The sequence below is a fragment of the Chrysemys picta genome, chromosome 13, assembly GCF_011386835.1.
Source record: "Chrysemys picta bellii isolate R12L10 chromosome 13, ASM1138683v2, whole genome shotgun sequence".
Classification (NCBI taxonomy): Eukaryota; Metazoa; Chordata; order Testudines; family Emydidae; genus Chrysemys; species Chrysemys picta.
In genome coordinates this window covers 24868369-24883618 of record NC_088803.1, presented here as the reverse complement: position 1 = coordinate 24883618, position 15250 = coordinate 24868369, and the positions used below count along the sequence as shown (strand labels likewise).

The 15250-nt window shown below is 57.8% G+C and overlaps 1 protein-coding gene across 14 annotated transcripts in view; it reads right to left on the bottom strand.

Annotated features, from left to right (window-relative positions):
* Positions 1-15250, bottom strand: part of CHD6 (chromodomain helicase DNA binding protein 6) — a 203331-nt gene that overhangs the window by 24459 nt on the left and 163622 nt on the right. For 12 of the 14 annotated variants that reach the window (XR_010592225.1, XM_065565660.1, XM_024105115.3 and 9 more), the window contains 9 exons: positions 14804-14963; positions 13084-13173; positions 11420-11523; positions 10379-10508; positions 9537-9597; positions 6551-6605; positions 5610-5829; positions 3740-3948; positions 166-1707 (listed from right to left, as the gene is read on the bottom strand). Coding sequence is in view for 13 of the 14 variants with exons in the window: in XM_065565660.1 (XP_065421732.1) it covers positions 166-1707; positions 3740-3948; positions 5610-5829; positions 6551-6605; positions 9537-9597; positions 10379-10508; positions 11420-11523; positions 13084-13173; positions 14804-14963 (2571 nt within the window). In the remaining variant the exon portion in view is untranslated. The remainder of the gene's footprint in view (positions 1-165; positions 1708-3739; positions 3949-5609; positions 5830-6550; positions 6606-9536; positions 9598-10378; positions 10509-11419; positions 11524-13083; positions 13174-14803; positions 14964-15250) is intronic. The other 2 variants (XM_042854957.2, XM_042854958.2) reach the window with 2 other exon arrangements.

Below are 15250 nucleotides of genomic sequence, written 5' to 3'. Positions count from 1 at the left end.
TCTGTGTTTGCTCCTCTCATCCCAGCAAGAATATTATTGCTCAGAAAGCCACATGCCCCCACCCACAAGGCAGGTGCAGCTGCCACTTGATGCTGCAGGCTGGCACACACACAGGCTCGCTGCACAGGGTGCATGGGCATGCCTGCCAGACGGACACTGCCGTACCTCGGCTCTGGCCAGTGCCCTCTTTCTCTTCCTCGTCTTTGTTCTCACATTCATCGTCTTCCTGCTTCAGCTTGTGCCCTTCCAGGTGCCAGGCCACACCGCCCGCCATCTGCGCAGCAGAGCCAGCTTCCCAGCGCTCCCCTCCCATGCTGGCGGGCCCAGCGTTCAGGAGCTTCGGCTGAGCAGCTGCAGCTGGGCTGGGTGCTGGGGGGAGGCTCTTGGGCCAGTCTGGCAAGTGCTCTGCAGCGCTCTTGTGGTCGGCCTCCCCATCCCCTGCCCCACTGTTACACTGCGATGCCACCTGTCCTGAAAGCTCTGCCTCACCATTCACTTCTGGGCAAGTGTTCTTGGGAGCAGGAAGGCTAGAACCAGGTTCCTCCCCCACTAGCACATTAGCTTTGGGGTCCTCATCAGTCCTGGCCTCCGGGGTGCCCCTCAATCCTTCTATAGCATCTGCTGCCATCTCAGAATTCTCCTCCTCCTCCTCTTCCTCGCTGTGGCTCTGACTTGGCACTGATTTATCCTCCAAGCCTTTCTCGTGTAACAGGCCCATGAACCTCTGCTCCGGTGGGATCTTTATCTCCAAGTTATGGAGACTGGGCCCATACAGGCCTAGGCTGATCACCCCCTCCGCACTGGTGAGCTCAGGTGACCCAGGCCCTGGGCTGGCCCGCTGCAAGGCATCACTGATCTCGGTGGGGACACTCCTGGAGGGCTGGCTGGCTGGGGCTGAGGGCCAAAGCTCCCTGCCTTCATTGGGACTATCCATTTGGTCACAGCCCATCTGCAAGCTCTCCAGGAAGGAGGTCTCTCTGATGGCCTCAGCCTCACAGCTGGATGGGTCCTCATCCCCATCTAGTTTGCCCTCAGCAAATTTAGCAGCACTGTTGCTGACATGTGTGCAGCTGGGGCTGTCACGGGCGAGAGAGCTGTGCTCACTGGGACACGCCTTCTCCTCATACATCATGCACATCAGAGAGTCCGGCAAGGAGCTCTCATCACAGTTCATGGAAATGATGTCCCGCACTGTCGACAGGAATGTGTCGCAGCTCGTGTCCTGAGGACTGCCCTCCGCCCGGGAGAGCACATCCTCCAGGTTTTCAAGCTTGATCTGGCACTCAGCTTCATTCTCCAGGGACTCACAGGTCCTTTCCATCTGGCAGTACGAAGGGGAACTGTAGAGTTTGGAGTTCATCTGATGGAGACAGCACAGGTTCTCTGGGCCTGGGGCACCTGCTCTTTTGTGCTGAGCATAGTTTCTATACGCGTCCAAAAATGACAGCTCAGGATCGTTCATGATGTAGTAGTCAGTGCGGTTCAGTCCGTGCTTGGCTGTGCCAAGCAGCAGGTCTCGGTCATGCTTGCCACACTCCCACCAGACAGGAAGGTACAGGCTGGGCCTGCACAGCGTGAGCCGCTCATGGAGCTGCGGGTACTTGAGCACTTGCTCCCGGACCTTCCTTAGAAGTTCAATCCGGTACAGCGTTCTTGCAGCACGTTCTTCAGTGATTGGCTCAACATAGATGCTGGGATCAGGTGGACCTACAATGGGAAGAGAGAGGCAGAGACCCCATTACTAATTAGACAGAGCTCAGAAGGGTATATGGCCAAACCTTGCTACTACGCTGTACATTGGGGGTTACTGTTTGGCTGAGGTTCACAGGTGTGAGAAGAACTGTCGGGGTGACAGCAACAGCAGCTTTGGAAATTTATCACCGCCATCTAGTGGTTACCAGTCAGTGTTGTCTCTGCTGCAAATTGCACCATGGAGAAGCAACAAGTTAGAAATTGGTGGGGCTGCTTGTCTAGTTTGTGTCTCCATAGTTCAAGAGTCATTTGGAGAGGAGCTGGGAACAATGTGAAGTTCCTGATTCTTGGGTATTGACCCTGGAATCACATGTAACTAAACTGGCCAGGGTTTGGTTTCTAAGTTTTCTCTCTAACCAGCCAGAATGAAGAAGAGTTTCTCACCTTCACCAACTGTCCCAAGGGTAGCAATTCACCAGTGGGTATTTCAGAGCCCTCCCATCAACTCCAGTCTGTGCTGCCTTGATTTGGCAAGCAGGACCAGAGCAGGCTCTTGTGGTACCTTGGGAGGTCAATGGTAACTGATGCACCATGGGAGTTTCTCAAACATGTATGGTTTCTTCTGAGCAGGGATCCCACCACGCACAGAATCATAGAAATGTAGGACTGGAGGGACCTCAAGAGTCCAGTCCCTTAAACCATCACTGACAGGGGTTTGTCTAGCCTGTTCTTAAAAACCTCCAGCGACGGAGATTCCACAACCTCCCTGGGCAATTTGTTCCAGTGCTTAACTACCCTGACAGTTAGGAAGTTTTTCTAACCTAAATCTCCCTTGCTGCAATTTAAGCCCATTGCCTCTTGTCCTGTCCTCAGTGGATAAGGAGAAAAATGTATCACCTTCCTCTTTATAACAACCTTTTACATACTTGGAGACTGTTCTCTCGTCTCTTCTCCAGACAGAACAAACCCAACTTTTTCAATCTTTCCTCAGAGGTCATGTTTTCTAGACCTTTAATCATTTCTGTTGCTCTTCTCTGGACCTTCTCCAATTTGTCCACATCTTTCCCAAAGTGTGGTGCCCAGAACTAGACTCAATGCTCTAGATGAGGCCTTACCAGCATGGAGTAGAGGAAGAATTACTCCTTGTGTCTTGCTTACAACACTCCTGCTGACACATTGGTTTACACAGGGCATTTCCTGAGGCTCAATGACTGCGAGGAATTGTGCTGGAGGTGGGCACTCCAGGAACTGCTCAGGGATGAGACTGCTGCTGCTATTCTTGAAAGCAAATCATTGTATGTTCAATAATCCCCTGTGGGTAATTTTTCTATCTCTGATTTTTTCAGTGCCATGTGGCGGCTAGTCTGGCAACACAGGGAGCATCTAGAGGGCTGGTGCCATGTGTGTTAGCTGGCCACGACCTCCCCAAGCCCACTGTAGACTTCCAGGATGGCTCAGCCTGTGATAACTCATCCCTAACAGAAAGTCCTGCAGTGACTGGGACATGGCCGTGCTCTGGATTGCAGTTGGCCTGTATCAGCACGAGTGACAGGAAGGGAAGGTGGGCTACATGGCTACACTATGAGCAGGGCAGGGCATCTGTATCAGACAGTGGCCATGTTCAGTTTTGAAGACGTCTGTTTGGGGCTGTCTGGTTCCCTCCACTGCTGCTGAAGGTTCCTGTCTCAGGTCAGGACTCGTTTTATTCTTACTTCTTTTTCTGGACTATCCAGGGAGGGCTGGCAAAATGCCAGGGACATACTGGCCATGGTGAGGTAAGCGCTGTGCAAGCTCCGCCAAGGCTATCAGGAAGGAAAGGTCTCCAGCCAGAGCCTGTGGCACTGGAAAGAGCCTACTGCTTGATCAGGTGTAAAGGGTCACATGACAGGCAGCCAATCGGCAAAGATATGAGCAGGTCACTAGAATTTGTCGTCCCCACTTTCCTATCCCCCCAACGGCACCAGTTCCAGCCCTTCCCAGGGCATTCCTGGTCCAAGAGGGCCTCCCGACCATTGCCCCACATGCTGGCAGTGTCCCCTCCACTCACCGTCCTCTTTCCAGAGGGGGAGACGGCAGACGTTCCTGCACATGGCCACGAAGCTGTAGAAGTATTTCTCCAGGCTCTCATCTGTCTTCTTCTCCAAGCGGGAAATGGCTCGGAACTGGGTCCAGTCAAAGGCCTTCTTCTCCTGGTCATAGATGACCCCGAAGGAGGAGACAGTGCGGTAGAAATCTGCCTGCTCCCTTCTCGTCCATCTGCAGGGCAGGGAGAGACACGCATATTCATGAGACATATTTCTTTATAGTCTTGTGCTTTCCCACTGTGTCTGGTGCCAGTGAGAGGCACTAGCTGGAGAGCCCCGGGGAGCAGAGTGCTCCCTCACCCCCAGAACAGGCTCTGCACACACTTCCCTACAATGGCCTCAGGGACTTCCTCGGGGCCAGCCAGTTGTTGCCCTCTTGGCTCAGACATGAATAAGGGGCCCACTTGGTACCATTGTGGCAATAGTGGCTTTTGTGATGTGGACACTCGGCCAACAGGAACTGGGCTGACTCAGGCTGCAGAACCACCACCAGAGGTAGTGGCTTAGTCTGGGACATGCTCACCCCAGTGATGTAGAGCAGCCAGCCCCAGTCCCAGACAGCCATACAGTCTGTAGTTGTCAGGTACAGACAGCTGGATGAAAAGTTCAGTAGAGCTCTCCTGATCTGCAAAGCTTCCCAAAGAACTTCCCCAATCTGCAACTTCTTAGACAGATACCCTGTACAACTGGGTATCAGGCTGAAGCACCTGCAGGTGCAGAGCTCTTCTCCTGACTCACCCTTGGAGCTAGACTAAGTGGGTCTCATTAAACTCCACTTAGGCTCAGTCTCCCTGGCAGGAGATACAGAAGGAAAGGTAGAAGGCCCTGCAGGGAGAAATCCTGATCAGCCTGTCCATGAAGGAGTCTCAAGGATGGGCGCATGTTTGCAAGGGCAGCACTGCCTTGCTGAGAATGGCAGCAGCCCTTGCCAGACGAAGGGCTGGAGTTTGGGTGAGTGCCCCGTTCAAGGATTTGCAATTTCACCCCGGGTTTCTGTCTGAGCAGCACGAGAGCAAAGGCATTTGATTGGGGCATTTAATTTTACAGATGGTTTGTCACTGTGCCCCAGTCTCTGCTTTCCTGTCATAGGGGAACAAGAGGCTTGCCTGATTAAATTAAACAGCAGCATACTTAGACCCAGTGCAAGGAAATGCTCCTCTACCCAGTGACCCTGTGCCTCCTGCTGTGCCAGCCAGTGCCATAGAGGGCAGTCAATGTAGCTGGATTTCAAAAGCAGTGGGTAACTCCTGGGCATTGGGCACACTAGTGACACAGGCTCAGGCTGTGAGGATGGTAATCCAACCTCATGCTTCTGGGTCCAGGTGGAGGGGCAGGAAGGATCCCCAGCCCCTCACACATGGCATGGCCCAAGTTGGTGTGTCCTGGCAGCACGGGGCAGTAGCCCCTGCAGGAGGTAGGAAGCCAGACTAGATGGCCCAGTCTGGCCCAGCAGTGTAACCCAGGCCACCAGAAATCCCCCTCATTCCTCCTTTCAAACAGCTGTTAGCTGGAATAGCTCCTGAAGGAGGCTGAGTCTTGGTCCAGCCTACATGGAATGAGGTCCAGACCCAGCCCATACTGGTGCCTGCCTGGGGGCTTGGGAGCTGCCCTGCAGGTGTTACCCCAGGCACCTGATTTCCGGCTGGGAGAGTGAAGGCGCTTTCTGGCCACAAGGGCAGGGCATGTGCCTGAGAGGAGATGTTGAGCCAGCTTGTCTTGGCTGCCTTGGGAAGACAGAGGCTGTTCTTGGGAGTTTCACTGGGTAAACGCAGGAGCCATTGACTCTCGGAAAGGGCCTGCTCAGCTGCTCTGTCGGCCAGTCCCCTCTGTTACCTTTTCTGCATTTCCTTGTTCACCGGGTCCATCTCAGCAGCTCTCCTGAACATCTCCTCCTGCAGCCAGTAGCCATGGTTACTGGGCACCAGCATCTCGGCTCGGGGGGGCAGCTCCTTGCGGTTGCAGCGCTGGTAGACGGTGACGAGCCGCCGCAGTCTGGCTGTGAGGGCGGACGAGACAGGCCAGCAGGATCTGTCTGAGTCGGAGCCATCCTGGGCTTCAAACATCAGCAAGGACATTAATATTTAACACACACAGCCAGAGGCAGGTGGGCGGGCAGGCTCGGGGCTCATTAAACAGCTCCCTACCCCTCACACAGAGGGGCCAGAGGATCAGGGCCAGGCCACGGCTGCCTCCATTCCCCAGGGCAGCAGGTGAGGGTGCCAGGGGCTGGCTGGCTGACCATCCGTGAGCCCTTCCTTCTGGACCCCTGCATCACAGCTCAGCTTGGCTTGTGGTCCTTTCAAACTGAGCCTAGTTTTGGGGAAAGGGGCTGGAACAAGAGCCGGCTCCATGTCACCCTGAAGCATGCCCAGCTCTCATGCGAGAGGGCGGCGTGGCCAATGGCTCATTCGGCCAGTCTCCATTCTGCAAGGGGGCTGCTAGCACTGGCCCTGCTTGCTGCCTTCTGTAACGGGGTAATTCCTTCCCTGGGGCTGGGTGTGATCAGTGCTTCCAGAAGGCACAGTTCAGCTCCCCACTGTTGTTACCCAGGGCTCCCCAGCTGTCCTCTGTGCCCCAGAGAGGTACATGCCGGCTGTTTAAGAACACACTGTCATTGTTGGACAGTTTGACGTTAACAGCACAGATGTCTTGCATAGCGCTGCCTTCCTGCTGCCTTCTGTTACTACAGCGCCTAGTAACCCCAGCTTTGGGCAGGGGCCCCCACGCGGAGTGCCACACACACAGAGCAAGCCGTCCAGAAGGCACAGCCTCACCTGCCACATTGTCATCCTGCTTCTCGGCAGCTTCTCCACACAAATTCCCAGAGTCCTGCAGGAAAAGTAAGACCCAGGTCATCAAAATCCACCTTGAGAGGAGAGCATCTGCCCACCCGGCCAGGAGCAGGTGTCAAAAGGATCCAAGCAGCCACACACGCCCGTCCGCTCCCAATTCCTAGCTGCAGGGTTTGCAGGCAGCCCCTGTCAAGCAATGGGAGCTCCTCACTCTCTGGCTGCAGGGAGCCGCTCTCACGTCCCAGTCCAGACGCTCCCCCATGTTGGCCCTTGCCCGGTAGGGCCACACGAACATTAATGCTCTTGTGTCGCTCTGGGGCGTTACAGTGGACTCCCTGGTCGGGGAGAACCGCTGACCCCGCAACATGTGCTCTGCCCTAGATGGAGAGCAGCCCAGAAGAGTGCAGAGCTCAGCTGCTGCTGAAGGGCCCAGTGCTCCCAGGGAGCCACTGGAAAGAGAGGGTGTGACCCTAGCCCCTGCCAGCCCAGAGAGGGCAGAGCCGGGCCCAGGACGCACTGATCCTGCACCTTGCTCTGGGGCCCAGCTACCCTGCACTAAGGTGGGGGACAGTCCATATAACTCTTGGCATCATCGAAGGGTCTGGCAGGATCGGGTGTCCCTGCAGGCCCTGGGAAGAGGCATGGAGCCAGGGTGACTTAGGTGCTGTCTCAGAGCCCTCTGGAAGAAGGCAAATCCTGCAGATGGACGGATCCATGGTGCAGGGAAGAAGGTTTGGGACTCGCAAGGGGCAGAGGCAGGAGTGGGGCAAACAAGGCAGAAGGGCCACTAGCCCGTGGCTGAGCTCTCCTGGAGGCAGCAGTGGAGGAAGCGATAGTGGGACAGCGAGGTGTGTTATCCAGGGTTGTCTGGCCAGACCCTGATGGGCAGGACGGCTCAAACTCTGTCACACTGTCTGCCTGCGGGCTGCCCCTGCTGGAGCTGCACCCGCCCTAGCCAGGCTAGGGCCTTCTAGAGAAAGAGCAAGCACCACCCCATGGGCAGGGGAAGAGCCATCTCTAGGGGCCCTGGCAATCCCACCCTCCATTCTGGGCACCTTGACGCCAGGGCAACAGGTGCAAACTGGGGGCTCAGATGTGAGCAGTGAACACACTCAGAGCCTGCAAGGGCTGTTTCCTGGAGAGACGGATGGCTCACTCCTGCCTGGCTCAGTGATGTCGAAGGTGACAGCAGTGGGCCACAGCTGGGAGTGGTGCAGCCCAAGTGGTACAAGGGGGTAGCTTGGAAGAGAAGAGGTCTCAGGGAAAGCTGGCTGGGTGTAAGCTGTACCAGGCTGGGGGATTATTGACCAGGGCAGGGGGCAGTGACATCACTGGGGCCTTTTATGACCAGTCTGCACTGGACAGGGAAAAGGGGCTGTGGGAAGGGTCCTGTGCGGGAATACTGGACAATCCCACTCGGCATGAGTCCCATTTCCCAGGGAGTTGGGGGCGCAGGGGGTCGAGTTACCTGGAGAAAGGCAGACCCAGCAGCATGGATCTAAAGCTACAGAGGGAGAGCACAGCACGGCTAATGCAGATACTGGGGAGAGTGGAGGGCTGCTGCCCCAGGTCCTTTTAAGAGGAAGCGTCTCAATGTGCCACAAGCTGCAGCCTCTGTGGAGCCAAGTCAAACAAGTGGCATGTGCATTGCTGCAGCGTCTGCTGGGCTTCGGAAGCCGCCTGTTCTCCCTGTGCAGCTCAGTCTGCTGCCCCCAGGAAGGCGCCTGGACAGAGAACATGTCAGTTCCCCCCAGACACAGAGGCTGCTGGAGACAGAGTGGACAGCCTTTCCTCAGCCCCGCAGGATCTCAGATGAGAAGCAGCTGCTGCTCAGGGCTGAGTGATTTGCAGGGGCAGCACATGACAGGGGTGGGGCTCTGCTGGGGCCCTTCCCTCTGCCAGCCTAAGGGTGGTAAGTGGGGATCCCAGCTGTGAGGATCAGCAGCTGAACAGAGGGTTTGTGCTGCCCTCCCCGTCAGAATGAACCCGGACAGCACAGGGTGGGGCTGATGATGCTGGCCCCTCTTCACTGCTGGCCGGCCCAGGCCCCATCACTGCACTCGCTACCCTGCAGCTCCAGAGTCGTTCCTTCTAAATCCTTCCCTGCTGAGCCTTGCCTCATCTCCCACTCTGCACCCTCCCCTCAGTGCCTCCCCTCCTCTGCTCTCCTCCCCTGGGTGCTAGGTGTGGAGGCTGGGCTGTCCTGGGCCAGGCTAGGCACCAGGCGGGGGGCAGGGGGCTGAGCTAGATACCAGGCTGGGGTTCCCTAGGCCATGGTGCCAGGCTGGGGGAGGTGGGCTGGGCTGGGGGGGGGGGGTTAGGCTGCCCTGGGCCGAGCTAGGTGCCAGGCTGGGGAAAGGGGGCATGGGCAGGCTGCCCTGGCACCCAGTATGTTGGCCCTAGTGGAGGTACTGCAGGGCTGGGGGTGGTGGAGGAGGTGCCCAAGCACTCTGAGATCCTACTGATCATCAGGCTCCTGCCTGGGGCTGGTCCTAGCCCAGCCCCATGGGAAGAGCCGGTCTTGGCATTTATCGTAACCAAGTCCTCAGCCAAACAGGGTAGGGCTCTGCTGGCAGTGAGATGGTGAGATCTCTGCTGACTGGCCGGCCTGGGCACATCCAGGAATCAGCTGACTGGAGACCAACACCCAGGATCCCACAGTGGGGGGATTTCCAAAGGATACCGACCCGTCCCGTGCAGCAACGTCACTCACTCGCACGCTCCGTCCCAGCAGCCACGGTGCTCCTGGGAGCAGTCACAGACAGCCTGGGCACCAGGCACCCTCCCAACAGCTGTCCCTGCTGAGCCCCACTAACAGCAAACTGGCTCTGCCATGGGGGAAAGGTGGGGGTCCAGCCTACTGCTCTTTCCCTAGCCACGGCAGAACACCAGGTGTCTCCCGAGCCAGCAGGGAGCAGGCCTGGCTGGGGCAGAGGAGCTGTTCTCATCTGCGGGAAGCCCCACTCACCTCCTGCTGTGGCAGCCCCTCCACTCTGTCTCCGCTGTTCTCTTCTTTCTCAACGTTTCCTCTAGACAAAACAACCCGATAGAGCATTAGCCTTTGCCCACCCCAGCAATGCCCCAGCGCCTGCAAGGTGAGAGCCAGCTCCCTCACTTTCACACTGCCTGGGCACCCTTGTTGGCTGCCCTCCTGTCATATGCCCGAGCATGGACCTGCTCCCTGATCTCCACCTGCAGGAGGGAACTGACATTCAGGACATTCTCAACCTTTATGTTTGCAAAGCTGGCAAAGAACCCAGCACCAGTCCCGGCTCCGGGCTCAGTTCTGGGATTCTCTGGTGACACACATCGCCGCTCACCCACCTGCTAGAGCACGCCAGCCAGCCAGCACTTCTTTCCCCATTTCCTGCAATCGGGGGCTGTGAACTCTCTGATCAGCCCCTCACCCCCGCAGCCAATGAGCTGCTCCCCAAAGCACAGCACAGCACAGCATCTAAAGGGCTTGCGTGTGTCAGTACCCCTAGCTGGGTGGGAGAACCTGCGTCTAGGTGAGTGTGAGTGGCACATGCACCTCCCTGGCCCATTGAGGGAATTCACCCAGGGGAGCAGCTCCCACACACCTGGTACCCTGCCTGCCCTCTCCCACTATGATACACAGTCATGCCCAGCAAACACTGGCATTCCCCTGTTGCCCTGCATGCACAGGCACCCTGCTGGGCTGCTGGCTTACCCTCCTCTCTGCTCTCACTCCATTCTGATGCTCACCCCCAGAGAACAGCATGACGCTGGTCCTGCTTCTTCTGCTCTGAGGAGCCAGCCAGACCCCTGCCTCCTCCTGCCCCCACCCACCTTTCTGCAGTATCCTGTGCCCCATCGCTGACGCCCTGCTCCGCAGACAGCAGCTTCTCGTCTGGCATGCCCACCTTCTCCAGGAAGCACAGTGCTGGGTCTGCTCGCATGGCGTTGTACCTCTCGTAACCTGCCAACACCACAGCTGACATTAAACGGGATACTGTCCTAGCCAGGGGCCAGGCCACCCGGGACCGGCTTTGGCTAAACTCTGGCTGTGCCAGTGGGGCCTGCCTGAGTGCACCTGTCTCCAGAGTTAGGACCTTGTTGTCTGGCCCACAGATGACATGGCGCCTCAATAGCAAGTTTCACCCAAAGCATCCAAAGCCAAACAAATGGCAGCTGTTTAATCCGCAGCCCTTCTGTCTGGGAGACAGACACACAGGAATCAACCTGTCTGCCCCAGAGATGTAGCCACTTCTGGGATGGAACGCAGCACCAGGGTAACAGTTTAGGACAGGCAGTACAGACTCCTGTCTCCAATGGAAATTGCAAGAGGAGTTTCAAGAGGCAGAATGTATTGAGCTGAGATAGAATTTGGCCAGGAATGTGGATGCTCCCCCCAAGTCCCTGAGTCAGGCGCTTGGTTTGATATGGCCACGCTCTGCAACAGACCAGCGCCTGCTAGCCCCACTCTGCCCCCTTTATCAGGGCGAACACAGGTGTTGGAGTGTCTCTACTGAGTCACATGGGGCGAGGCCCAACTCCTTGCAACTTGGGAGAGCGAATGGAGCTACAGCCCCAGGCGGTTTGGCTCAGCCCGGCCCCCAGGTGAGCTGGCCCGGAGTGGATGTCCGGGACATGAGTGCTCAGCACTGCCAGGTCATGGCAGCAAAAACATGCGGCTTCCTGGGGCTCCTCGCTGGAGCACCCAGGATGGGGTGGGACCCCGTGTGTGACATTCCACTAGCTTCGCCCTGGGGAGGGGTCTGGAACATCGGCATGGTGCTCTGAACTCAGCAGCCACTCCTGGCTCCTGGCTAGGGCAGCGGGAGTACCCCAGCACACCGGGGCGGGGAGCAGCACTTGGCAGGGCAATACCGTGTTTGAAAACTCCAATAAGCAGCGATTTATCGGCCTCTGCATTCCACCAGTCCACTGGGATCTCCACGTAGTCGATGTCCGGCAGCAGCACGTCCAGCTCCCTGAGAGGGACAGGCCATGAATGCACCCTGCTCTGGACTCCCCGGGAACCCCTGCTTCTGCAGATAGCTGAGTGGGCGATACTGGGGGAGCTGGGGACTAGCCTTCTGCCTTGATAGCGCTCTGGTGATTGCTTCTCCAGAGACACTGGGGTCAGGTCTTGCCTTCCGCTGTGTGCGAGCTCCCCAGACGCCAAGGGGACCAGTCATGGTCCCAATCTGGACTGACACTGCGCTAGCTGAATCCTGCTGTTGGCTTCCCCTACACACACACACACGTGTCACAGGACCCTCCTGTGTGACAGGGATGGTGGGCATGGCCCAGCCCCCACCCATCCTACTCAGCCTGGCTGGCCCATGAGCTCCCAGGGCTCATTTGAATGGTATTTGCTTTAAGGCTGGGGAAAGTTTCCACTAAAGATACCAGCCACCGACAGAGCAAAAGCAAGGGAAAGCAGCAATCTGCTGGAGTGCACCGAGCCTTCAGAGTGGCAGGCAGCACCCTCCCTGGCCTCCCTCCAGTGAGCTCCTGGGACACAGACTGACTGCACCTGTGCTGGGCACAGGAGCACCCTGGGAAAGCAGCAGCGTCTGCTGAGACAGGAAAGCGGAGGGTTTCAATAAAGGATCAGGCTCAGTGAGCTCAGCAAACCTTGCTCTCCTCTACCATCCTGGTGGCTCCCTCTGCCACTGCTCGTTATGTGACGCCAGGGCAATTACCAGGCTTTGCCCAACCCAGCATCCCTTTGGGGACTTCAGGAGCCAGAGGGCTGCAGCCATTTCAGTCCCCCATGCTCCCTGCAGAGTAGAGGGAGGAAATGCAGGTCCCAGCAGGCAATGCTCCACTATGGTTTGAGCCACCTGGCTTGGGTGCCCAGGCTAGGTCAGGATTGACTGGGGGCTACAGCTTCATATTAGAAGTGAATTTGTTGGGCTGCACTGTGGGGAATCCTGATTCCCAGCACGCTGGGGCTGGCAGGGTTAGCCGCAGCCCTCTGCACTAGGTGAAGTCATTCCAGCCAATCAAGCTTCAAATTAACGCGCACCTGCACACGTGTGTGCATCTCTGGGGAGTGCATGAGCGTAGGGGGTCTGCATGTGCCTCAGCATGCACACCCATGTGTACATGTGTATGCATGTAGCCCAGCGCAGTTCTGAATGGTGTTATTTCACAGGAGCAGTGGTCCTGTCCCCTGGCCAAAGGAGCCCGCTGTCCCTGCTCAGCTCCGCTGCAGAGGGAGCTCTCTAAGCTGCAGGGCCAGCCTCTAGGGCTCAATCCTGCAGTCTCTACTCAGGCAGAGCCGCCACCAATGGCAACAGGAGTTTTGCTTGAGTGAGAACTGCAGGATTTGGCTTCAGACACTGTGAGGTGACTGACCCCTCTCACGCTGGCACAGTGCTGCTGGTGACTTCAGCTAGACAGCAGCTGGGCAGCTCCCCCATGCCAGCGCAGAGCAGGCAGGGAGCTCCTCATGCAGCAGGGGCGCTGCAGCCAAAGATATCTGTCGCTGTAACTCCGCAGCTGGGCATGCAAACCGATCCAGGCTGCTGAGAGCATCATACCTGGCCGGGATCCCTTCGAAGGCTTTGTCAGCCACCTCTCCCAGCACTTCAGCTTTCAGATAGTAGAGCATTCGCACCCGCAGCAGCACCCTGCCAAGGGAAAGGGGCAGGTCAATACAGACAGAGCACTGGGCTAGGATCCAGTATAGCACAGCCCCACACACAGTGTTTATGGGCCAGCTGGTCTGTATGGCGGCATGGGGCAGTGGGGATCGCTGCCCAGGCCTGCAGCGTGTGCGGTTATATACCAGGACAGACATGGTGGGAAGCCACTCCCCTTCTCATGACACCACCCCCCAAGGCTGAGCGCAGGCATGGCAGCAGCTTCGCCTGTCCTTAGCTGCCCCTCGCACTGTGACACAGCAGGACATCAGCCCCAAGAGGGGAGGCCTGAAGAAGCTGGAACATGGGGACTAGAGAGCAGGCCCCGTCCACATGGGAAAACGGCTCAGGCTGGCAGGGAACAGGCTCCTTAATCAGCTCAGTGGGCTGTGGGCCTGATCCCCACCACCTGGGCATCAGAGATCTCACCTCACTAACCCTGTAATCAAGCAGGCTTAAAACACTCATGAAGGAGCTCACCAGGAGAGGGGAGGTGCCAGGCTGGGTACCCGCCTCCCCAGCAATGGCAGCGACACACCTCACTCCTAACCCAGTGAGGGAGGGGGCTGCGCTACTTACAGTGCTCATGGCTAGGAGAGCTCTTGCTGGGAGCTGGGATGCAGCATCCTCTGAGTGGGTGAGGAAACAGCTCTGGGTTACTGATTTGTTAAAATAATGTCTCTCAGTTCTCCCTGCAAAGAGCTGTACCTGCTGGGCCCCACTCTCCAGGCCCCAAGAGCTGGCCACCACCCTACAGGGCCCCAAGAGCCATCCCCCTCCAGGCTCCACCTCCCCAGCCCACAAGAGCAGCTCCCCCCAGGCCCCAAGAGCCATCCCCCTCCAGACTCTGCCCCTCTGGTCCCAAGAGCTGCCCCCCACCAGGTCCCAAGAGCCGTCCCCCTCCAGGCTCAGCCCCCGGGTCCCAAAAGCAGTCCCACTCCAGGCTCTGCGCCCCCCCCGAGGTCCCAAGAGCTGTCCCCCTCAAGACTTTGCCCCTCTGGTCCCAAGAGCCATCCCCCTCCAGGCTCCGCCCTCTCCCACCCCTCCCCCTGGTCACAACAACTGTCCCACTACAGGCTCCGCACCTCCGGATCCCAAGAGCCGTCCCGCTCCAGGCTCCGCCTCCCCGGCCCCCAAGAGCCATCCCACTCCAGGCTCCGCCCCCGGGTCCCAAGAGCCATCCCCCTCCAGCTACCACTAATGCACAAGTCTGCACCATGGGGTGCTCAGGTATTTGACCAGCCCTGCTTCCCAAGTCCCTGACCACAGACAGCTGTGACAATACGGAAGTATCCTGAATGCCAGCTGAGCTGTGGGGAGTGCCCTGCACCTACCGGCAGGAAGATGAGAATTCCGTAGGGCTGCAGCTTTACAGCACTTTACAGCATGGCAAGAACTATCCAAGGTCTGACGACCCAGTGGGCACCGACCCAACATCCCCACTGGCCTCTCCATACTGACTGCCCAGGTCCGTCCTGCCCCTTCCTCTCCAGACTCTGCGCTGCAGCCCAGTGGCACGACGCCAGCTGGGGGCATATGGCCTCGCTCTGGGCCCAGGGCGGGACGCACAGCATGGAGTGTGCGCCGCAGTCCCCCCAGGGCAGGGGCTCACACTCACTTGTTGCAGTGCTGTTTCAGGTGCTTTTTGTAGCTGTCATCGTGCAGGACTATCTCGGGGTTGCAGCTGGCCAGCCAGTCCGCGTTCTTTATCTCAGGGAGCAGCATCTGGTTCTTCATCTTCTTCCCCTTCCTGCCCCTGGGCACTGGGGCTGACAGCCCTGCAACAGCGAGAGGGAGTGCATTAGCGGCACTGCTGCAGGCCACACACCACCCTGATGGGCACCTGATAAATGCGCTGGATCAGACAGGACACAGACACTGGCTGGCAGGAGCAGTGCAGCTGGAAGGACTGAAAGCCAGCCCTTGTAATGCTCTTTAACCCTCATGCCACAGCTCAGGCGGGAGTGGGGGAGCCAGAGAAAAGGCAGGCAGCATACCCAGTGTGTCTGTCCAGGCACAATCCCATAGCAGAGCCATGCGTACGTGGTGCCCTAGTTAAACCAGG